General features: G+C 47.8%; 1 protein-coding gene across 3 annotated transcripts in view; it reads left to right on the top strand.

The window, feature by feature from the left end:
* GLT1D1 (glycosyltransferase 1 domain containing 1) overlaps window positions 1-24719 on the top strand; it is a 138113-nt gene that overhangs the window by 59272 nt on the left and 54122 nt on the right. For all 3 annotated transcript variants that reach the window (XR_009534662.1, XM_060120791.1, XM_060120790.1), the window contains exons 9-11: window positions 3261-3304; window positions 4695-4815; window positions 12427-12525. Coding sequence is in view for 2 of the 3 variants with exons in the window: in XM_060120791.1 (XP_059976774.1) it covers window positions 3261-3304; window positions 4695-4815; window positions 12427-12525 (264 nt within the window). In the remaining variant the exon portion in view is untranslated. The remainder of the gene's footprint in view (window positions 1-3260; window positions 3305-4694; window positions 4816-12426; window positions 12526-24719) is intronic.

The raw sequence follows: 24719 nt of genomic DNA on the forward strand, positions 1-24719 counted from the left end.
TCTGAGTTGCTTTACATACCTGTGTTTAGTGGTTTGTGCCTTCTGTACTGTTCCTGCAAGTTTGTTATTAAAATAAATTAAGCTATAAAAAAAGTCTAGGAATAATTTCAGTTTCTTTAGGCATCCAGATTTGCTGTGTTCGCCGTCAAAGTGATGTTATGATCTCGGGGATGGAAGTGAGCTTTGCATTTCTGGTTTCTTGGGATACATCTCGGGCGTGTGAGTAGTTTGAAGGATTTGGGGTTACACACACACACACAGCATTTCCTTGCCAAATGGAACTCAAATGAAGTTTCTGGAAAACACAAACTTATTCAGTTAGTATGATAAACTCTCTAGGGATATCATATTCATTAAACTGACTTGGATTGTAATTCCTGGTACGTACTGGTGAAGCGTGAATGAGAATAGAAATTGAATCTGCTTTCACTTCTAAGCTCATTAGCAGTAACAGGACAAGCCGGCAGACACTGCATTCGTAAAATGTGCTTACACCCTCATCTGCCTCTATCTTTTTATTTTTTTTGTGGTACGCGGGCCTCTCACTGCTGTGGCCTCTCCCGTTGCGGAGCACAGGCTCCGGACGCGCAGGCTCAGCGGCCATGGCTCACGGGCCCAGCCGCTCCGCGGCATGTGGGATCTTCCCGGACCGGGGCACGAACGCGTGCCCCCTGCATCAGCAGGCGGACTCCCAACCACTGCGCCACCAGGGAAGCCCTGCCTCTATCTCTGAAGACACGTTTAGAAATTTGTCTTACACGTGCATAAATTTAAAAATATTTTGTCAGTTATTTTAAAATTGTTTTCATTGTTAATAAAACCGTTGGAGGGGTGGTGCAGGGCAAAACCAGTCTATTGATTGTTTCATTGAAGAGTTTGCAATTGGATGAACCAGATGTGATAAATATATTCTGCAGCTCCATCCTAACTAGTCTTATAGGGACGCTGTAACAGATGGAAAAGTATCCCTTAAGATCCTCCTGGTACCTCAGTAAGTAAATTGACCTGAGAAGAGCTCATTGTGCGCAAAGAGTATTATAGTTTGGCTTCTGATGTTTGGGAATAAGGTGTGCTCCTCCGTGGATATGATGATTACCTTCAGGTGTCCAGGTGTCTTTCTCTTGCTGAGAAGTGTGGCAGTGTCACTGAGATTAAGTGTATACATATTTTTGTATTAGTGGTGCAATCTGCAGATTTCATTCTTATTCTTTTCTGTTTTCTTCTACTACTTGTATAGCAGTTACTATGTCTCAGAAATAGCTGTAAGCGCTGAACGTGTTTCTCATTTTATGAGGTGAAGAACCCAAGGCCCAGAGATGTCCATTAATGTATGCACGGCCATGTGACTAGTGACTGGTTTTGGGGGGGATTTCACCCAGGTGATCTGTCTCCAGAGCCCCTCTCAGCCTGTACTGCCTCTCTTTCTGGCCTCTGGATAGCTACATACAAATTTGATTAAAAACACATGGCATCAAAAATGTTGGTATAGCGGATCAGCTTGAAAACACTGCTATTAAATTTTGCATTAATTCAACAAACATATTGACCACCAGGGATGCAATAGGACAAAACACGGTGCCTGTCCCAAAGGACACATTTCCTCCAGATGTGAAATAGGAGTGAAATGCAGACTCAAGCATATTAGATCGTAACTAATTAAAATGTTGGACTTGGCTTTTTAATTAATTTATTTATTTTTTAGTTTTGGCTGGGTTGTGTCTTCGTTGCTACGCGCGGGCTTTGCTCTAGTTGCGGCGAGTGGGGGCTACTCTTCGTTGCGGTGTGCGGGCTTCTCATTGCGGTGGCCTCCCTTGTTGCGGAGCACGGGCTCTAGGCACACGGGCTTCAGTAGTTGTGGTGCGCGGGCTCTAGAGCACAGGCTCAGTAGTTGTGGTGCACGGGCTTAGTTGCTCCGCGGCGTGTGGGATCTTCCCGGACCAGGGCTGGAACCCATGTCCCCTGCATTGGCAGGTGGATTCTTAACCACTGTGCCACCAGGGAAGACCTGGACCTGGCTTTTTAAAACTTGAAATATAATTCATATGCCATAAAACGCACCATTTTAAAGTATATAATCCAATGGTTTTTAGTATAGTCATAAAGTGCTGCTACCATCACTCCTATCTAATTCTGGAACATTTTCATCACCCCCTCAAAACTCCCATACTCATTAGCAGTCATTCCCCGTTCTCCCCACCCCCCAGTCCCTAGCAACTACTAATCTACTTTCTTTCTCTATGGAATTGTCTATTCTGGACATTTCACATTAAAAAGAGCCACAATTTATGGCCTTTTGTGTCTGGCTTCTTTCACTTAGCATCATGTTTTCAAGGTTCATCCACATTGTAGCATAAATCAATACTTCATTCCTTTTTGTGGCTGAATAATATTTCATTGTATGGACAGACCACATTTTGTTTCCCATGTATCAGCTCATGGATGTGCCCTTGGCTTTAAAATTGTGTGTCTGGGAAGGCTCCCTGTTAAAAATAAAATTTTAATGTGGTCAGATCCTTTGTCTTAGATGTACCAAGGGTTCCAACTCCTTCTGCCTCAAGGGTTTTATGACAAAATCCACCACTGTAGTGAACCAGACAATCCTTCCAGTCAAGTGTTGTGTTGTCCGATTTTCCCTTGACTGTAAATGACTTCTGTTTCAAGACCTTGAGTTGGGTGGACGGCTCTTGCACTTTTGTACCTGGGGCTTCACCAGGCTCTTATCTTACAGGCCCAACAGGAAACAGGAATACAGTTGGCCCCCTGTATCTGTGGGTTCTGCATTTGCGGATTCAACCAACCATGGATGGAAAATATTCAGAAAAAAATTCCAGAAAGTTCCAAAAAGCAAAACTTGAATTTGCTGTGCATTGGCAACTATTCCATTGCATTTATATTATATTGGTGGTGTAAGTAATCTAGAGGGATTTAAAGTATGCAGGAGGATGTGCGTAGGTTATATGCAAGCACTGCACCATCTTATATAAGGGACTTGACATCTGCGGATTTCGGTATCTGAAGGGGTCCTGGCACCAACCCCCTGTGGGACGACTCTACATGTATATTTCTTTAAACTTTCTCTCAAGTCCTTCTCTCTCCTTTATTGCTTTGTAGTAGCTGGACTCGGGGATATTATTTCCTATTTGATTTGTTTTGTCCCTTTCTGAATTGTTAGGTTTGGCTCTGTTGCCATAATCTGCAATTCTCTTGAGACTCAGATTCACTTCCGGCTTTTCCTAAAATCCATCTTTGTCTCTTTTCAGGTTGATCCGGTGTTCACAAGGGAAGTAAAAGCCAAAGTAAAGAGGTAAGTGTAGGTGTTTTGCAGGAGAGGAAACCTAGCGACCGATATATGATCCCAGTTCCCAGGCACTCACCGTGTCCCAGGCGCTGTTCCCAGCAGTTTACTAATAATTCCTCCTTTAATCGCCTGTGCGACTAGGGTGATCCTGTGCCATCCTAGGCGCTATGATTCTCCCCATTTACAAGCCAGGAAGCTGATATCCTGGAAGCATCAGCAGTTCCCTAAGGGGCGGCAGCATGGACACACGTGTGAAGACGTGCAGCCTCACTAGGTCAGGAAATTCCCAGGAAACCCACTTTGAGGTTACAGTTGTCACTGATCACATTGGCCAGAACTGAAAAGACTTAAAACATCTGCTGGTGACGGTGAAAGTTGCTGCCACCCCTTTAAAGGGCAGTTTGTCAGAGTCTTTGTCATCAATTGCGTTTGTCTGCCAGTAACCCGATAACACTGGCTTACACACCCTGGCGCTTAACTGCTCACATAAGAAAAATCTGAGGTCGTTGGTCCAGGACCAAGTAAGACTTCAGCTCCTGTCTTGCTGTCCTGCGGTCCCTACCTGTGGCTTCCATCCCTAAGGTGACAGTGGCTGTAGAACTCACGCATCACATTCCGAATTTTAAGTGGGGAGATGGGGAAGGGCAAGAGCCAGAAGGGTTACCTCGCGTTCGGGTCAGCCCCTTTTTATGTGAATTTCCTCACACCCCCAGGGTTCCAGCTCCTCTCACTGGCCACACCATCAGCCCAGGGGACTGGGAAACGGATTTCATCTCCATATGCACTCAGCTGTCTTTACGTTGCTCATAGATACAGAATGCATGTATGTGAAAGTACAACCAATTATGTGAAAGGATAACCTCAAAATCCTGAGACTGGTGGAGAGGGGCAGGGGATGGAGAAGAATGTCCATATTTTGGGGTGAAAAAAAAAGAAAAACAAGACAAAACCCATGTGACAAAGTGCTGGGAACCTGGGTATTGGTTGAGTTTCTCTATTTTACTATTTCTCTCTGTTTATGATTCTCTTTCTGTGTATCTTTAAAAAAGAATTTGAAGAAAGGTTGCATTATTAGGAAAGGTTTGTTTTCTAAATCATCCAGAGAAAAATGGCAAGAGCTGTATCTCTGACGTCCGGTATCTGAGAAGCACGTGTCTCCTTGGTCAGAGGGCTTCAGAATGACGGCGGGTGTGTTAACAGGCTTCCTCTCTCTCCTATCAGGGATGGATGTAGAATAGGTTCTCACTCCAGCATGGTTTTCTGTATGGAATCCTTTAGCAGTAATGCTTCCCTGTGGATCTAGGGTATTTCTCCAAAATCGTCGTCTCCCCTTCTCCCAGCCCCTCCCCGTAAGATTCCCAGCCGTAAGCCCTCTCTCTGCCCCGTGTTGTTCCAGGACCCCTGGGGTACGGTTGATCGGGGAGATGGCTCGGGAGGACCTCCACGCGGTCGTGAAGAATTGCTTCGCGGTGGTGAATAGCTCTGTCTCTGAAGGCATGTCAGCCGCAATCCTGGAGGTAATGATCTAACGGGTACTGAAAGTGGAAATATGAAATTGTCCATCACCCCTTTTCTCAGTTATGGAGGTGACGCCTTTGTCAATAAAATTGTGCGCTTCTCAGAGCTAACAAAGTGAAACGGCATTTCCTCGGGAGTTCTAAAGTAGTTGTTAAGTTCTGTCTGGGGCTTAAGAATACTGTTTCCTTTCTCCTTGCCATTTTTCCTTGCCAGCTACAAAATGAAATAAAACTAGGGTAGTGTCGCCTCTCTGACTCGCCACTTAGCTTCAACGGGAAGGCGGCTGAGGCTCTGAAGGGTCGGGACAGGATGTGGGGTGAAGGTGTGTTTTGTAGGGAGCCTCCTTTTGTCTTGATGTCTCCGCCCTCTTTTCAGTGTGTCCTATGATCCCAGAATTTAGGGGATAAGAAAGGGTTGGGCTTGGACTCCCCTGGCGGTCCGGTGGTTAAGGCTCTGCGCTTCCACTGCAAGGGGCACGAGTTCGATCCCTGGTTGGGGAACAAAGATCCCGCAGGCACTGGCGCAGCCAAAGAACAAAAGAAAGAAAGGGTTGGGCTTGTGCACATGGCAGGGGGTGGGGCTTCGTACGCGGAGGAGAGTAGTTGCAGATGCACGAGGCGGTGGGGGTGAGTGTGGACCTCATCTCTCTGTCTGGTGTTCAGCTCTGAAAATCTCTTACACTACTTGGGCTAAGTGTGCACAGCCCAGCACAACCGCGCAGTCTGTTGCTGGAGTTATCTGTGTTTTGCAGGGAGCGGCTGAGATAAAAAGCCCCTGCACTTGATCCTGGCAGCCTCTGGATTGAGTGTATCAGCTCCTGGGTTAGAGGGACTTAATCCAACCTCACAGCCCTTTGCAATCCCTTCTCCTCACTGAGCGTTTTACGTGATGGGGTGTATTACCAGGATCTCTTAAACTGCTTCATGCTGATGACCTGAGTAATCCCCAGCGTGCCGCTAATGCAAAAGGATTTTCCTTTCCCTTATTTTGCTGTCGGTTCACAGCACACGGGGTTCCTTTTCAAGAGGGATCTTGGCAAAGAGGAGACTCCGTCCCTCCCGTCATAACCAGCATTCAGTGCTGGATTCTCTTCATATCATTAAATCACAAGCCATCCCTCGCATGGCGTCTCCTTTAGTTCTCACACAATAGATGCCTTGTTAAGTCCTCGTGGTTAGCGCGTGATAAAACTTGCTGTAGAAACAGAAACGTTTGGTGATTGGCCCTGCAGGTCTTTAAATCGCGTTTCACATCCCCTTTCTCACGGTGCTAGTTTCTTACCTCAGGGTCTACTTAGAGCGATGCTATTATTTTATCCTGAGTATTTGTAACATCCATTTATTCTTTTGGATGCTAGTTGAGTTTACCAGCCAAAGTTACACTTGGTGAATTTCAGTGTTTCAGAGACCCTGGTAAATAATTAAAGCAGGAAAAAAAAATCATGCTCCCTAAATTTAAGAAATGACTGATATCGCATGCCTAATATTTTCTGTGAATGTGGCATCATTTAAAAAAGCAAACAAAGAAAACCAAAAACAAAATATTGTGGGCGGGGGTGATATATACTGATGCCTGTAATTCCCGTGTTGAGAAGCTTTCAAAGCACAGAGCTTGGATTGGTAACATGTTCATCTTCAGCCAGATGTTTGAGTACCTCAGTCTAAGCCTAATGATTAGCATTAATCTCCGTTGTGGTTTAGAATCAGCTTTGGACTAGAGCCACTGGAGCGATACATTGTACTCTCCCTGTTAGCTTTAAAAATGTCTGTTCTTACAGTACCACGTCCTCAAGCCATTGCCGGATCGCTCCTTTGTATGTAAATACACATTTTTTTCTCCCCCAACTTCTTAAGAAAAGGTAAAGTGGAGTTCGGGAATGATTTTATAAGCAGCACACACAGCAGTTCACTGCAGATGAATGGCTGTCGAATTTCATTTACTTCAAAGGAAAGGCAGCTGTTAGCAATTCTGTCTGCCTTCAAATGTGGACACTGTGTTCCTTTTGAAAATTCCAAAATAACCTTTGGGCTGAGGGTTTTGAATGAAACTGATTTTAGAGGAGTCCTGTGGAGGGTGGATTTCATTAGAATCAATTCAAAGAACCAAAGTGGTTAATCACAGAATAAGTGCATATCACTTTTGAAGGAAGGGATCCTTCGACCTTTCAGAAGTAGCTTTGTTTTGTCATGGAAGCATGTAAAAATCCATTTGCTATGACACACTTCTTTTCTTTTGCTGATAAACTCCAAAAATCAAGCGTTAGCTGGATGCCCGGGCGGTAGAGTGGACATCCCTGCAACGAATCTGTGGTTTCAAGTTTGGGCTTGTGATGGAGTTGAACTCTACACAGAATTAGAAGAATACAAAAAATTATTATTATTATTAATTTTTGTTTTGTTTTGGCCGTGTGGCATGCGGGATCTTAGTTCCCTGACCAGGGATCGAACCTGGGCCCCCTGCAGTGGAAGCGCGGAGTCCTGACCACTGGACCGCCGGGGAAGTCCCAGAAAGTTATTTGCTTATCCCACACTTCCTCACTGGGCTCTCCTCCCTGCCCTGGAGCACACACACACACACACACACACACACACACACACACACCCCCCCAACCTCCAGGTCAAAGTTTTCACTGCCCAGAGGAGAGGAAGGCATCTTCTAAAGCAAAGAGCAGTAAAAAGGTAATTCTTGGGCTCTTAGCTTCCAGGCCCAGGACCTAGTGATGAAAGATTCATTTCAGGGCTTTTCAAGGATAACTGTGACCCTGTGTCATTTGACCTTGGCTAATTTCAAAAGTGTGTGGGGCAGAGCTGTGCCCTTCCCACTTTTGAAACGGGAGGGCTTTTGGAGTTGTCGCAACTAGGAGGCTGCTACTTGCAGTTATTTTGGCGGGGAGGGAGTGCAGACAGGCAAAGTATTTTTCAACGTGCAAGATGCTTTGCATCAAAGGTCTGTCCGCAAGATGCCATTGGCGTCCCCGTCAAGAAGCGCTCTAAACTCCATGGTGTCAGATCCGGACGCACTGTGCATGCACATCAGTGGGGCACTCAGACCAGCCGCATCCCCACGTGACAAGCAGTGATCACGGTGCTGGACGTGTGCCCAGTTAAGGCCACTGAAATGCACGCAGACCTCTCTGCAAGGAAATCTGGACCCCAGAGGTTTCCACCTAGGGTGTGCATCAGAATTCCCTCTGAAGCTTAAAAAACCATCGGTATGCGTGACGGTGCCCTGCAAAAGCTCTCTTGGCTGTGCTGACGCGGAGCCCTGGCGGCCGTGCTTCCAAAGGCTCTTCTCCGTGTAGACTGGGGGCCGTGTCTCTGGAAACCTCTGTTAGCCCCGCTGAAGACGGTGCACCAGTGACAGAGCTTCTTAAAAAGGTCAAATAGGAAGCTTCCACCTACCTGCTGGAAGGTTGAAGAGCTCATCAGGGGGCAAGAGAAATTCAGTGACTGCAAACTCGACCGGCTGTTAGGTGCCCCTTCAGCCCTGATGTTTCCTCTTTTTTGTCCCAAAACGGGGCCCCAGATTCCAGGTTTGAGCGACTCTCTGCTCCAAGGCCCACCCCCTCCACTGCCCCTTTCCCTCCACTGTCACGACCAGAAGGGGTTCAGAGGGCGAGCTCGCCCATCTCCAAACACCGTCTCACCCAAGACATTGCCAGGCCCGGTTCTCGTCAGGACCAGCGTCACAGCACTGCTGTGTTCCAGGACTTTGCCCTTCTTGCAGACACAGTTTGTTTTTAAAGAGGTGACTTCGCACCTGAAGAAAGTGACTTGTGAATCAGCCATCTGATTCCTTAATGCCATGTCCTGGCTCTATGAAAATAGCATTTCCACATGCTTACTTATTCTTAAGATCCCTCATTCCTTTGTTTCTCTTTTTTCTTTTGTTGGAGTATAGTTGCTTTACAATATTTTGTTAGTTTTAGGTGTACAGCAAAGTGATTCAGTTATACATATGTATATCTATGTATCTATATTCTTTTTTTCTGATTCTTTTCTATTATACGTTATTACAAGATATTGAATATAGTTCCCTGTGCTATACGGTAAATCCTTGCTGTTTATCAAGACGTCTCCTTTCTTAAAGACAGTTTATTTTTAAGAGGGGGCTTTGAAATTAGTTTTCTCTGAATATACAGCTTTCAGAGAACATGTAAGTATCATCTTCCTCCACCCAACTCACAACTTCAAGACTCAGGTTGTATTTCTCTCTTTTTTTTTTTTTTTTTTTTTTTTGTTGTACGCGGGCGTCTCACTGTTGTGGCCTCTCCCTTTGTGGAGCACAGGCTCCGGACGCGCAGGCTCAGTGGCCATGTCTCACGGGCCCAGCCGCTCCACGGCATGTGGGATCTTCCCGGACCGGGGCACGAACCCGTGTCCCCTGCATCGGCAGGCGGACCCTCAACCACTGCGCCACCAGGGAAGCCCTCTCTTTCTTTTTGAGGTATAGTTGATGTACCTTATAAGTTTCAGATGTTCACCATAGTGATTCACAACTTTTAAAGGTTATACTCCATTAATAGTTATTACAAAATATTGGCTATATGCCCTGTGCTGTACAGTATATCCTAGTAGCTTATTTATTTTATATGTAGTAGTTTGTACCTCTTAAGCCCCTACCCCTATCTTTCCCCTCCCCCTTCCCTCTCCCCACTGGTGACCACTAGTTTGTTCTCTGTATCTGTGAGTCTGCTTCTTCTTTGTTTGTTTTTTTTTGGGGGGGGGGATTCCACATATAAGTGATATCATGCAGTATTTGTCTTTCTCTTTCTGACTTATTTCACTTAGCATGATGCCCTCCAAGTTCATCCATGTCGTTGCAAATGGCAACATTTCCAGACTGAATTTCATTCTTTCTGCTGAACTGCAGTTTTCCTTGAAGGCAAGGAGCATGTCCTCTGCAACCTTGAACCCTCCCCCACTAATCAATAATCAATAAATATTCACTGGATTGAGCAAAGCTAAACTACTATACGGTATCACCTTTTTGACTCGCCTTTAATCAGCTGGTCTCATCGCCCAAACCTCCTGTGTCTTGCCCTTTGCAGGTTGATGATTATTTGTTGAGTGAGGGACAAGGAATGGGTGATCTTACCGGCCCACAGCCTTACTTGTGTGTTGGGTGCTTGGTGTGCACTGGTTGATAGACAAGTAAGTCTATACTACAGGAGGAACGATGGGATCTTTTTTATTTTTTGCTGAAACAGGGATATAAACTCTGTCCTCCCTCAGGACCAGCCGGTTCTGAGATTCTCTGATGGCCAGTTTTATAGATCTACACTTACATCTTCGTATCTGTATTTATAGAATCTCCTCTCAATCTGTGTGTCTGCCATAGTTTCTCTAAAATGCACCGGTGCTTAACGACATCAGTGGATAAATGTACCATGTGGATTGGAAGATGCTCCAGGGCCCACCTGGGACAGGGAACGATGAGAACAGAGCTAGCCGTGCGCCCTGACGTGTGTGATCGGCCTCTAGCGAACCTCCCCTCATCCCCTCATCGGTGGGATGAGATGAGACAGTCTGGAAGGTCTCAGCTACCTGGAAGATTCTGCAGTCCCTTGACAGACGCCTAGAAATGGAATCACAGTGGGTCATGCGCGTTTGATGAGCTAATGACCTGAACAGGGTGACCAGCAGGGAAAGGAACCATCAGACATCATGTCGTCTCACCTTGACTGTATCACGACCCTGTAACTTACATAGTCAATGTCAGCTCAAGCCGTCAACCACCTAAGCGGTATTTGTGCAGAATGACAGCTGAAGTTTTCATTTATTCTGGAAAGTTTAGCCCCTCGTTCCCAAATGATAAAACTGGAGCCCAGGAAGAGGTCCGGTACCGGGTGTCGAACTTCGACTCCATTTCCCCAGAATGACTGATGAGCAATGAATTTGAGACCCGCCATGTTAGTCGAGGGCAAAGCCTCCACCAGGGCAAGACCAAGGTCTCACAAGTCCTGGCTTGTGCCCTTCTCCAAAATACCAGATTGCACCCACGGAATGTCAGAACGCAAGATCCAACCAGTGGGTTCATAAAGCACCTGTGACCCTAATGTCGAGATGTGGCCGTTTGGGGTGACTGTTTGCCTGTGCTGCTGAGTTTCTTTGTTCCTGAATGTAGTGACAGTGGAAGGTCCCGATTTTTACCCTACAAGATGAGAGCGGAATATCATGACTTGGAGACTTTCTGTGACCATGAAAGGCCACCATGAGAGGCTGTCGCGCTGCTGGGGAGGGGACTCTGAAGCTGGGGGCAAGCAGGAGGGCTCCAGTCCGAGCAGCCAGCCAGCTCCACTGCCGTCCCCGATGGTGGGAACAGCACAGTCTCAGGGGGGCAGAAAGGAGGGCTGTTCTCTCCTCCGACCTTATGCAGGGCCTGGATCTCAAACTCAACGTGTACTGGGAAGATACAGGCGACACAGAACCAGAAAACCAGGTGAGCTCACCAAGAAAACTGCTGACGAGAGAAGGTGATCCTAGTGTGAACCATTGACTTATGATTAATTTGCGTTCAGATGCTTCTGGAACTTTTGATCCACAAGCATCGGTTGAGCTCTTAACTGTGTGTCACACATGGCTCCGGGCACTTGGGCGTTGGTGGCCTTTGTGCCATGTGAAGTCCCTGGTGTCAGAGCTTCCCATGGTAATATACTAAGCGGCTGAGACTGGGGAACTTTACCTTTCTGAAAACCGAATGTCACCCCTTCGTGACCAAATTGTTTATTACGTGAAATGAGACACCGCCTGCCGAATTGGAGTGCCTAAAACATCCTTGTGTATAGTAAGAGCCGGAATATTGGTTTGCTGATAGCACCCCCTCAGGGCTGCCTCTGGACACCAAGGTGTGAAGGGATGTCCCTCTCCCCTGCTGAAAGGCACCTGTCACATGAAAGCTGGGCTGGCCCCTGTGAAAGTCACCATGGGAGAGTCCATGCAGGGAGCTGAAATGGAGCTGGGAAGGGCTGGCCTAATCCTGTATGTTTCTAGATGCCCCCCTACCGGGCAGGGGAGGCCAACACTGCATGCCACGCTTCTGGGCATCTTTCTGAGGCCTCAATGCCAGGTTGTGCCGACTCTGGGGTGCCCCAGCCTGGCTGATCCCAGCCCTTTGGGACTGGAAAGGCTGCTTAGTGGATAATTGGAATGATAAATCGTGCTTCTCCTCCCTGCTGTGCACATGCCAAAGGGACGTGTGCAGTCCCGGTGGCATGTGTATGGCTGGCGCTGGGAGAAAATTACTCATCGGGGAAAGTAACGACGGTAGTTTAAAATGCATACTCTACACTGCCGCCGAAGAAGTGTCGACTGAACATTTGGAGAGAGAGGGTTTCTTGGTGACATCGCAGTAACGACGTCAGACAGACCATTACGGCATGTAGTTTCCCAAGACTCGCAAATCCAGTCAGTCATTAAGATTCAGTATGTAGTTGGAAAGTCTGGGGTTTGGACTGGGAAATCATTTTCGGCAAGCTTTTGGGGTACTTTTTGTGCGGTGCAAGGGGTCCAGTTAAGCTAAGAAGTTATTCTCCCACAGACTGGCTCGTCTGGCCACAGAAGCTCTTACAGGGATCGCCCACCTCTCCTCTGTTCTTTTCGTCCTCGTAGGCAATGGATTTGGAAGTCCCTGTGTTGGCAAGGAACATCCCTGGGAACGCGGCAGTGGTGAAGCACGAAGTTACAGGATTGCTGTTTTCTGACCCTCAGGTAAAGGAGAGTAATTTCCCCATGTTCACCTGGTCTGGGTAGCTTTCGTCTGTGTGCGGTGATCAAGATTCTGTGATTTGCGTCTTTGTGGTTAGCTCTTGGTGTTCCCTTTATAATCAGTAGGAGAGAGTGTGCAGCACTGTGTCACCGTTGTCACGTGGGCAGCTGCCTGCACGTGTCACTAAAAGACACCTAGGGACTTTCAAGAAAGTCAAGACTTGAGTTCTATTTCTGAGGCCTCTGGTGATGATCATTGTGACCTTGAGCCAGTCCCTTCCCCCTTATATGCTTGGGTTTCTGGTTTCTTTTTTTTATTTTATTTTATTGAAGTATAGTAAATTTACAGTACTGTGTTAATTTCTGCTACACAGCACGGTGACAGTTATACATGATGTACGTATTTTTTCATATTCTCCATGATGGTTTATCACAGGATACTGAATGCAGTTCCCTGTGCGCTACAGTAGAACTTGTTTGTTTGTCCGTCCTACAGATAGTATTGGGTTGGCCAAAAAGTTCGTTCAGGTTTTTCTGTAAGATGTTACTTTTTGGCCAACCCAATAGTTTGCATGTGCTAACCCCAAACTCCCAGGACATCTCCTGGTGTTCAGAAGACTGCCATATATCTGATCCCTTGCAGTCCTTCAAAGCAGTGTACGGAAGAGGCAGCGTAGTTGTGTTTATACACGTGTGTATCTGAAATTAAAATAAAGGTGAATGCAGCTGATAGTGGGCACAGCTGGTGGAGCCAGTGTCATCTGGGGCACACCCGTGTGCTAGGACCTCCCAGGACATGTGTGAAGGGGTCCCGGTCACAAAGTCTGGGGTTCCAAGGATGTGCCTACACTTGAAGCCCTTGGGACCCTGTGCAGGGCGTGTAGCCTGAGTCTCCAAGCTCTGTCTTGGCCTCCGTACGATTACAAGAGCTAATTATAACTCTTGCTCTTAGAGGTGTGATGTGGGCTGAAGGGGTTGATATACAGGGCTGAGCGGTGGTCACGGCACACGGCCAGGGCTCTGGGTCCCCGTTATCACCAAAAGGAGAGCCCATCGCTGCTGCCTACGGCTCGTGTTCGGTGGCAGCAAAAAAAGAATCTGAGGCCCATCCTTTGCTCTTCAAGTCTTTAGATTTAGAAATTAGGTTCTTATCATCTTTATGAAGGCACATGTTATATAACAGAAATAAAGGGATTTATACTTGAAAGCTCGGGTCAACTCCAGTATTTGAAAATGCCGTTTTTCAGCTTTCCTACCGCAGATACTTAATCCCACATCGCTTCCCCTTCCCCATAGTATAATTATGCGTCACCTAGTTTCACTGCCTTCTTATCACAGGCACGCGAACAAGATGGAAGCCAGCTTCCCTCGGGGAGGGGCGGGATTGCAGGGAGTCGGGCGTCACCAGGTGCTGTGTGGATGCAGCCTCTCACCGGGGAAACAACTGAAAGAGCAAAGGGCAGGCCCGGGGCTTATCAGTTATTATCTAACAAGAGGCACATCTAACATGAATGCCTTTCCCTTGAATAGCGACCCCTAAAAGCTAAAACAATACCCGCACATGCAGAGTGTGCAGCGGTTCCTTGCCGATCCTCCAGACAAAGGCATATGGCTTTTTACCACATTCTGCATCTCCCAACGTCCACGCCAGCCAAGCTGGAGGTCACAGAGTATTGTCTCCCCGTGGGCAAAGAGATTTTATTTTCATCTCCCCAAACCCAATGTCTATTTATTTTATAGCTCAATTTCAGAGCACGATAATTTTATCAGTGAGTGTCTGAACAGCCATCACTTATAAATGGCTGTATCAGGTCCAGCGCTAGAACGAGAGCAGTCTGGCTATCCTGACTTCATTTTACATTCCTCGTAAGGCATTCCTTTCAATATTTGCAAATAACTGTCCCATCTCTGACACGTCCAAGTTATTTCTGCGTTACCGGCTTCCCGTGAGTCACCAGACACAGTTCTGCAGTGCTCACACAGTTAAGGCGTGGGCTTATCTTGTTCCCGGCGCTTTAATGTTACTTTTACAAAGGACGTTACAAAAGAACAGAACGCTCTAGGGGTAGCATCTGGGGGAGGCTGCGTTTTCTTAACACGTTTTGAAAAGCTTGCTCGACGCGGATGTCACGCGTGACTGTGTTTTATAGTCACGAGCAGACTCGACCTAGCACAGAGTGGGAGCATTTTCCGTAAGTCAGTGGCCGTGGTTACTGTCATCTAGCTCAGGAGCGCAGACGGAAGCAGCCACTGGTTTGTTGCCAGCGTTTGCAAGGTTTATTCCAAGTGTGCCTTCAAATACGTATTCAAAGCTCCATTTCACTTCTTGAGAAGGGACTTCCATGCCAGGGTGTCAGCCTCATAAAGTTAATGTGGATAGATGCATAGACAGATAGATACATAGATACAGACAGACAGACAGACATATCGAATGCAGAAAAGTCATACTTTGGATTTTCAACAAAACGATGATTAAAAGTATTCAGCTGTGGTAGGAACAAAATAATCTCTATTTTTATACACCTCAGCCCCGGAAAACCTTAATTTAAGTGAAGCTTTCCAAACCTACTAAACCTTGATTTTTTTTTTTTTTTTTTTTTTTTTGGTTACTGCAACAGTCCCATTCTTTTTCTTTTTAAGAAGAAAAGAGCTGAGCTATTTTATGGCTACATTTTATAGCTTCGAAATTAAAATCCACTTGACATGTAATAGAAACTGTGAATCCATTTCCTCTCTCAAGGACAGACTTTTGAAGTGTGGCCCAAACTAATTTCGCTGGGAGGTTCTGTTTGTTTTTTAGGCAACTATAAAAAAAGTCATAACTTTCGGAATAATGATGATGATGACAGCTAACATTTAGCGCCTGTGTGTTATGTGCCGGCGTCTGTTCTTTGCCATCAGCATGGATCTACACTTTTATTGAGACTGTTTCATTGTAAATCTTTGACTTTTGATGGTCCATGAACAGTTTAACGTTTGGAAGAAGCAAGGCGTGTTGGAGACACATCAGCCTCCAAACTTTTGTTTGGGCAGAACTGTGCTTGGGTCTCGAGTTTTCCCCCTCGAAATCTGAGTGATCCTGGACACGTTTCTTCTTCCTGTGCTCGTTCCTTGGTCCGTAAGATGCAGATAATGATGCCCGTCTTCGGGGAGTAGCAGAAAGCACGTGGGGCGGAGTGCCGTCCTTGGGCTCCGAGGAAAGCTGCGTGGACGCAGAGTTAATCACGTTCACGGTGCGCCACTGGGTGAAGCTGTTTGCTGCCGCTCGTGAGCTGTACGGTCTGCTGAGCCCTTAGGTTTAAGCAGTGGAATCAAACTCAGTACAGCGAGACGTTCTCCTTGTGAAATCTGGCCAGCGTCATGCAAAATATCATTTCTCTCTTTCTTCTTTTTATTTTGTACTTAAAACAATTTTTAACTTTTTAACCAAACATTTAGAGTTCTTGGATGTTAAACACAAGATGTGATGTGTAAGCCCCCAACCAGTCCCTCTGAAGTGTGAAAGCACAGATGCAGGCTGGACCAGTGTTCGTTGGATTTCCATTTAAGCCCAAAGGAAACTCTGGGCAAACTCTATGTGAACTAAAATGGAAGTCAGTCCAATATTTTTTTTTTGCATGGATTTGTCCACAGGGTGACCATATTGTTCATTGTGAAAAACCAGGTAGCTTTGAGAGTGAAAGGGGTGTTACTGATAATTATGCTGGGATGACGGCCATGAACCTGAACCAAATGACCTAGGTAAGGACCGTCTGCTTGAACAGCTGGGATCAGATGCATAGCTGGTATTTGTTAGGGATCAAGGGTGCGTCCAGCCACGTAGGGGAGGCAGAGTTTTCTAATAGCCACGTTGAAAGAAAATAAAAAGAAACAGATGAAATTCCTATCAAGAATATATTTTATTTAACTTCATCTATCCAGACTTGCATCATCTCAGCATGTAATCGATATAAACAATGTTTTTCCCCCTCCCACCTGCCCATAGAACTGACCGTTGGTTTCAGTGCAATATAAACAATTTTTAATGAGATCCTTACATTCTTTTTTTTCGAGACTCTGAAATCCTGCGTGTATTTTACCCACCAGCTCATCTCAGCCTGGAGATTAAATTTGTATCGAAATACTTGGTCTGCATTGAGACTCCATACCATTTGCAGCTGCAAAAGTAGATTCACATGTCCAGGTTGTTGCAAGTGTACTTGTAAAGCTTCGTAATGCCTGAATCAAGCACCAGTGTCAAAATTTCAGTTTAAGTCCATTCAAGTGAATCATTTAAAATGCAGTTCCCGGGCACACTGGCCACATTTCCAGAGCTCAGAGTGGGTGCTGGGCGGCACTGCTCCCCGGAGAGGGAGCGATGGGGCAGGTGGTCCCAGCCAGGCCTCCTCTGTGTGCCGGGCACCACTATAGGGACCTTGCCCGTTTCTCTTACTGATCCTCACGGGAACCCCACACAGGTGTTGTTGCCGTGATGATCCCAGAGAGGGTGGGGCATGTACCTGCGAAGCTCAGCGGGAGCTGACAGGGCTGGGACTCGAGGTCTCAGCCTGACGGGCGCTCGGCCACCCCGAGAGCGTTTGCACGATGCCTCGTGTGGCTGTCTCTCCCTCTGTCTCTGTCTTTCCTTCTTTCTCTGTCTCTGTTTTTCCCTCTATCTCTGTATGTCTCTGTCTCTACCTTTGTCTCTGTCTCTCACTCTCTGACTCTCCCTCTCTCTGTCTTTGCATCTCTCTCTCCTCCTTTCTCTGTCTCTGGCTCTGCCTGTGTCTCTGGCTCTCGCCCAGTTTTCTGTGCCTGTCTCTCCTCCTCTCTGTGTCTCTTTCTCCCATCTCCATCTTTCCTTCTTTCTTTATCTCCGTTTGTTTCTGTCTTTCCCTCTATTTCTTTCTCTCACCCTCTATCTGTGTCTCTCTCGGTGTCTGTGTCTCTCCCTCTGTCTCTGTCTCTGTCTCCCTCACCATCTCTCTCTTTCTCCCTCCCTCCCCTCCTCTGTTGCCTGGCCAGAGAGGGGACACTCTTCCATGGGACCGTCCTCTAAGAGGATTCTGCTCACCATTTTGTCCGACTTCTTGGGGAGAACGGACCTCTTTCTAAGGCCCAGTCCTGCTTCGCTTCTCTGCCTGTGGCTGGTCCCTGGGGTCAGAATGACCCAGAGGGCTGGAGGTGGTGGGGGCAGAGGGACGCCTCGGGTGGGCACAGCGCTGAGCAGTGCTGCACAGGCTCGGGCTTGGCCAGGTGAGAAGGACGAGGGTGGAGCCGCCAGGTGAGGCTTGCTGCTCAGGAAAGGCCAGGCCAGGCCGGGAGCCAATGAGGGATGGAGCGCAGGGCCCTCCCCGGCTCTGGTCCAGGCTTTTGCACTCCCGGCCGGCAGGCAAAGTCTGACATTCTCTTAAAACAGGAGGACGGGAGGACCGTTTTTCTCTGCTTGTGGCCTCTCCACCCGCCTTTGCAGGGCAGGAGCTGCATCTCGGAACTGACCTGCTGGCCTGACCTCTGCTGGCCGCCCGTGTCTCACAGGCTACGTGTGCGACTCTCAGACCCGCCGGCTGTGCACACCCGCTCTGCGTGTGAACAAGCACCTTGTGGTTTGGGGGCTTTTTTTTTTTTTTTGAAAGTGATAATTTTTAGCTACTTTATTAAATATATTCAGTTTCAAGGCTCTGACCATCCATAATCGCCATGATGCAAAACATGTTCACGTGTAAAAAATACGCCTTCAACATGCGTTAAGAGGAATAACTGTGTTTTGCAATCTATGCGGCATGAAATAGAATTTGATATTTAGAAAACCATCTACTTGTAGTTTGGGGGCTTGCGATCAGGAGAGCGGCCTGCCTGACCCAGCCTGACCACACCAAAGGGACCCTCGGCCCCAGCGCTGCCGGCCGGTGCCCTGCCCATCACCCTGTGAGTTTGTCCCTCTTCCGGGGAGCCTGGTGACAAGATGTCGGTACAGCAAACGCGGTGCCCAGCCCGCTCCAGGAATCAGCCCTGTAGGTGCATTTGCAGCTGATCCTGAAATTCAGAGTAAGGAGATGATGGTGACTTCTTGGCACTGGCAGAATTCAGGTGAGTGGCCTGTGCAGGATCCTCGGGGGCTGCAGCTGCCAGGGTGATGCTGTAGGAGAAGGCGCGGGACCCCGGCAGCCAGCTCAGGCCCCTCCCCGCGGCCTCCCGACCAGTGCGGCGTGTGCGCACGCGAGCAGCCCCGCACCACTGTCCTGGGCTCTGTATCTACATGCTGCTTCCATCTGTCCCCGCCTCTCAGGGGCTCTGTCCCCAGAATACTGCTGTGTCCAGACCCTTACACCCTCCCCCCATTCCAAGGCACTACTGGGTCTTGTCTGGACGTTTAGAATAGCTTCCTCCGCTCCATCCCACGCACTCTCCTCCTAGCAGCCAAAGGGACCTTTATAAAATGCAGATGCCGTCCCATCCATCCCCGCTGCAAAACCCCCCTGTGACTTCCTGTGGCCGCAGAGAAAAGACACCTCCCGACTCGGCTTCGGGGCTTCACGCCTCTCTTCCTCTGCTCCCTGCCCACCCCTGGTTCTTCCCGCAGCCGGGCCGCCGGGAGCATCCTTCCCCCTCGGCTTCACTGTCTCTTTCTTGAGAGGCTTTCCCAGTCACCCTCCCCCATCTTCTCCATCCCCCCCGACCCCCGCCCTGTGCTGTTCCTTCGTAACCCTCTGCGCGGTTCACACGCGCACCCTTGCTTTTGTCATACATGACCTCCCCACCCGAATGAATGAATGCCCCCCAGGTTGGTGGTCATGCTGGCTTACTCACGTGGCCCCTCGTGGTGGTCCCGGCACAAATGGGTGCCCCGCAACTATCAGGAGAGGTACTTACCCCAGGGCGTTAAAGGGATAGTCTTTCTTGGGTGGTAACCAAACACCTTTGATTATTTTAGTTTGATATGAATCTACACCGCGTGCCACCCAGGTGTAGTTGAACTGCTTTCTTTTCCTGTTTTCTTTGCAAAGTAGCAGAGGACAGCCTCGGCCTCTGAACTCTGCCCGGACTCCCTCCCTGGGTGGTTCTTTCCACAGCCTCGCTGAAGTCAGCATTCCTTGGGTGACACTGCCAGTTGGTGCTCATGCTCATGCCATCTCCCCCGAGTACGACCAGGATGACTTAATTGCAGATTTCCTTGCACATTTCTTCTGGGTTTTGCTCTTTCCCTCTGACTTTCTGCCGCTGGCAGCGTGCCCACCAGAGCCATCTCCCGGGTCCACCTCTTCTCTTCCAAGCCTTTCCTCACTTTCTTCCCTTTCCTTCCTGACATTCTCCTCTTCCCTGCCTCCGAACCAGCCAGGGGGGCGTGAGCAATTTTCTGCCAGCTCGTGTATTGAAATGACGCTCTGGTCGGAATCTGGGAAGCAAGAGAGTGGGAGACACAGAGAATATTCACTATCCTTGCTTTTAGTTTAATATTCACTATCCTTTGCTTTTAGTAGTTCCCAGATCTCATGGATCTGTGCGGTAGCTTTGTAGGTTTGCTCCATCCTCCCGTGAAGCAGCCAGGCCTGGTGGAAAAGGACCTCGACTCTGGGGCTGCACTGTCTGAGTTTAATTCCCATTTCTGCCACTTACTGCTGTGCTACCTCGGGCAGGTTCCTGGACCTCTCTGTGCCCCTGTTTCTGTCTCTGTGAAAAGAGTCATAGTGATAGCACAGAGTCCTCGTCCCTTTTCTGCAATTCCAAAATCCAAAAGGCACTTGAAAAACAGTTTTATTTTTAGTAAGTTGGGTGCCAAAACTCAGTTGGCAGCAAACTCATATCTGAGCTGATGTGAAGTTATTCGTGGCTTTGTTTAGCCTGCTTGGTGGGACGGTTCTTAAGTTTGATTTGGAAGTTCCGGTGTGTTGTTTATGGGGCGCTGCGTTAGACCCCTGGAGGGCGTATGTTACTAAAAGGGCACGGAGACCATTTTATTAAAAACCCCAAATCCTGGATTCTGAAACATGACTGGTTGTTACCTGGGTATAAGCTCTTGCTAACCGTTGACTGTGGTTATAAATTCTGACCAGTTCTGGCCCCTGTGGGAGGCTCTTGGCCAGAGACCAGGTGTCACCGTTGAGAAGGTAGAGAACAGGTTGGCACCTCACCGAGGCTTTCTGCTTGACTCAGCCAGGGACGGAAGAGAACTGAAAGGCGGTCCGCTTTCTCACCAAGTGGCCCACGGTCGTTCGCTCCCGCTACCTCTCACGGGCCACCCGAGAACAGTGGTCTAGATCACAGGCCAGAGCCTCCAGGGCTCTGCCCCACCACTCCTGGGTATCGCTGGGTTTGGGGCCTGGCTGTGAGCGGGCTTGTTAGACGCGAGCTCAGGAATTGTCCTGTTAAAGGGCCTGAGCTTGCAGTGTGAGTGAACGGGACGCCTAGACAGACTCTGCAGCCGCCAGTCTCGGAAGGGACGGGCGGGAAAGAGCCACATCAGACTCCCAGCTGCCGCCGTTCGACGGCCACGGGTCATGGTCAGGGGCCCGAGCCCCTGCCACCTTCTCTGGCTCTGCATCGGGCGGGCAGTGTGCATGGGGATGATCTGCCGGGAAGTTGCTTCTGCACCTACCCAGGTTGGCTTCTGCTCCCACATCGGCCCAAGGTTCTCACGCTTGATATTGTTGATATTCGTTTTAAAGTCAGCTGCTCTCTCTAACCATTACGTTGTCATGGGAACAAGCAGCCCTCCCCAAACTCGGTTATCGCTGCTGCAAGTTTAAAAGATAGGCTGACCATGGAGAACAGTATGGCGGTTCCTTGAAAAACTGAAAATAGAGTTGCCATACGATCCAGCAGTCCCACCCTGGGCGTATATCCAGAGAAAATGATAATTTGAAAAGATACATGCACCCAGTGTTCATAGCAGCACTATTTACAGTTGCCAGGACATGGAAACAACCTAAATGTCCATCAACAGATGAATGGATAAAGAAGATGTGGTACACACACACACACACACACACACACACACACACACACACACACTGGAATATTACTCAGCCATAAAAAAGGATGAAGTAATGCCATTTGCAGCAACATGGATGGACCTAGAGATGATCATACTAAGTGAAGTAAGTCAGACAGAGAAAGACAAATATCATATGATGTCACTTATATATGGAATCTATAATACGACACAAAGGAACTTACTTACAACACAGAAACAGACTCACAGACATAGAAAACAAACTTATGGTTACCAGAGGGGAAGAGGGGGCATAAATTAGGAGTTTGGGATTAACAGATACACACCACTATGTATAAAATAGATAAACAACAAGGTCTTGCTGTATAACACAGGAAACTATATTCAATATCTTGAAATAAGCCACAATGGAAAAGAATATATATATATATGAATCACTTTGCTGTACACCTGAAACTAACACAACATTGTAAATCAACTATAATTCAATTAAAAAAAAAAAGACTGGGAATTCCCTGATGGTCCAGTGGTTAGGACTCCATGCTGTCATTCTCGAGGGCCTGGGTTCAATTCCCTGGTCAGGGAACTAAAATCCCACAAGCCGTGTGGTGTGGTCAAAAAAAAAAAATAGACTGAAGGTTTATGCTGAATAATTCCAAGGCTATTTGCACGTTCTTACAAGTGGTCCCCACTTTACCCAACAGCAGGAGTCATCGAGAGAACAGCTCACGGAATTATTATGTGGCCACGTGTACATATACATCATTGTGAACGATGGCATTTGGGTAAAGCTTAACACTACACCAGCGAATGCTGTTTTGTGTAAGAAAAACAAGACAGATGCGCGCATGTCACTTCTAGATGGGTCTTGAAGTGTGATTCTCACAACTTACAGTTGTCAATGAGATGAATCTATTCTTTTTTTATATATAAATTTATTTATTTTTGGCTGTGTTGGGTCTTCGTTGCTGTGTGCAGGCTTTCTCTAGTTGCGGTGAGCAGGGGCTGCTCTTCGTCACGGTGCCCAGGCACCGTTGCAGTGGATTCTCTTGTCGTGGAGCACGGGCTCTAGGCACGTGGGCTTCGGTAGTTGTGGCAGGCGGACTCAGTAGTTGTGGCTCTTGGGCTCAGTAGTTGTGGCTCGTGGACTCTAGAGCGCAGGCTCAGTAGTTGTGGCTCACGGGCCCAGCCGCTCCGCGGCATGTGGGATCTTCCCGGACCAGGGCTCGAACCCGAGTCCCTGGCATTGGCAGGCGGATTCTTAACCGCTGCGCCACCAGGGAAGTCCAAGATGGATCTATTCTGTGGCCAAATAACTTGTGTAAAATAGGGTAGGCACAGTTGTCCGTCCTAGACTAGTGTTTTTCATAGTCTGCCTCTCCAGAATCACCTTGGGGAGAACTGTTAGAAAACACGCATGTGTCACGGACTGAATGTTTGTGCCTCCACGCACTCACCCCCAAATTCACGTGTTGAAATTCGAACCTCTCCTGTGATGGTATTAGGAAGTGGGGCCTCCGAGAGTCCATTAGGCCATGAAGGTGGAACCCTCACGAATGGCACTAGAGCTCTAATAAAAGGGACCCCACAAAGATCCCTCGTTCCTTCTGCCATGTGGGATTATAGTGAAAAGACAGCCATCTCTGAACCAGGAAGCAGGTCCTCACCAGACGCCGAATCTTCCAGCGCCTTGATCTTGGACTTCCAGCGTCCAGAACCGTCCGCTGTTTATAAGCCACCCCCTGTCTGTGGTATTTTGTTATAGCAGCTCAGACAGACTAAGACACCATTCCTGGACCTCGCCCCTGACCTACCCGATCAGAATCTTAAAGCGAAGTGTGAGGACCAGAGGCACAGACTAAACCTTAATTAACTCCAGGGTTCCGAGGAAAACCACAATCCACGATCGAAACGACAGCACATCTGTCAGTCTTCAGAAGCCTCCTTGTCAACACCCCCCGTCAGTGACATCAACATCCCCCATCAACATCCCCCATCATCCCCCATCTCCCATCGTATTCGAAGCCTCTGGAGAAGCAGCTTCGGGGTTGTCTAATTGAACGTTATCTTCCGAGCCTGAAATCCAGAGTCTTTATGCAACTGACTTTCGCTTCTCCTGGAAGAATACGTGTGTATCCCTTACAGAAGGTGGTCGGAATGCAATGCTCTTTCAAACCATGCCACGTTCAGTCTGCCAGCTCCCGTGTTCTCTCTGCATGAGACGTTTGTTTCTCGTTGAGGGGCTCCCCCCTGCCCCGTGGCTTTCAGCTGACACGGTTATGAGAAGGATCCCACCAGGGGTCTAAACATCCATCCTGTAAAACTGACACTGCTTCTCACGCCCTGCATCTGGCTGGTACCTCGGGGCGACAAGGCAGGTCGAAAGGATTTAGTGAGAAAAAATTTTTTAATTGAAATATAGTTGATTTACAATATTATATTAGTCTCAGGTGTACAGCATAGTGATTCAATATTTTTATACATTATACTCTATTTAAAATTACTATAAAATATTGGCAGTATTTCCTGTGCTGTATAATATATCCTTGTAACTTATTTTATACATAATAGTTTGTACCTGCTTGTACTTATACCCCTATCTTGCCCCTCCCTCCTCCCCTCTCCCCACTGGTAACCGCTGCTTTGGTCTCTGTAGCCATAAGTCTCTTTCTGTTTTGTTATATTCATTCCTTTGTTGTATTTTTTAGATTCCACCTATAAGTGATAACATACAGTATTTGTCTCTCTCTCTCTGCCTGACGTGTTTCTCAGTGAGTTTTCTCCACCAGCAGGGACTACTCAGTAAGGAAGAAAACTCTGAAAACAGTCAACTGCTAATTGAATAATTATGAAAACAAACCATGGTGTTTTACATGATTTTTTTTTTTTTTTTTTTTTTTTTTTGCGGTACGCGTGCCTCTCACTGTTGTGGCCTCTCCCGTTGCGGAGCACAGGCTCCGGACGCACAGGCTCAGCGGCCATGGCTCACGGGCCCAGCCGCTCCGCGGCATGTGGGATCTTCCCAGACCGGGGCACGAACCCACGTCCCCCGCATCGGCAGGCGGACTCTCAACCACTGCGCCACCAGGGAAGGCCGATTTTTTTTTTTTTTTAACTTTAGAAATCTGTAACTGAAGCCAGTGTTTGCATACCTGTGGTCCTGGGGTGGGTCTGGTCTGCACACGTGTTTTGTTTAGTTTGCTGTTTACTTAAAATTTTGAATTGGTTGTTGGTATTTAGCATGGAGTGCTTTTACATAAATATG

Source organism: Lagenorhynchus albirostris, chromosome 14, assembly GCF_949774975.1.
Source record: "Lagenorhynchus albirostris chromosome 14, mLagAlb1.1, whole genome shotgun sequence".
NCBI classification, from domain to species: Eukaryota; Metazoa; Chordata; class Mammalia; order Artiodactyla; family Delphinidae; genus Lagenorhynchus; species Lagenorhynchus albirostris.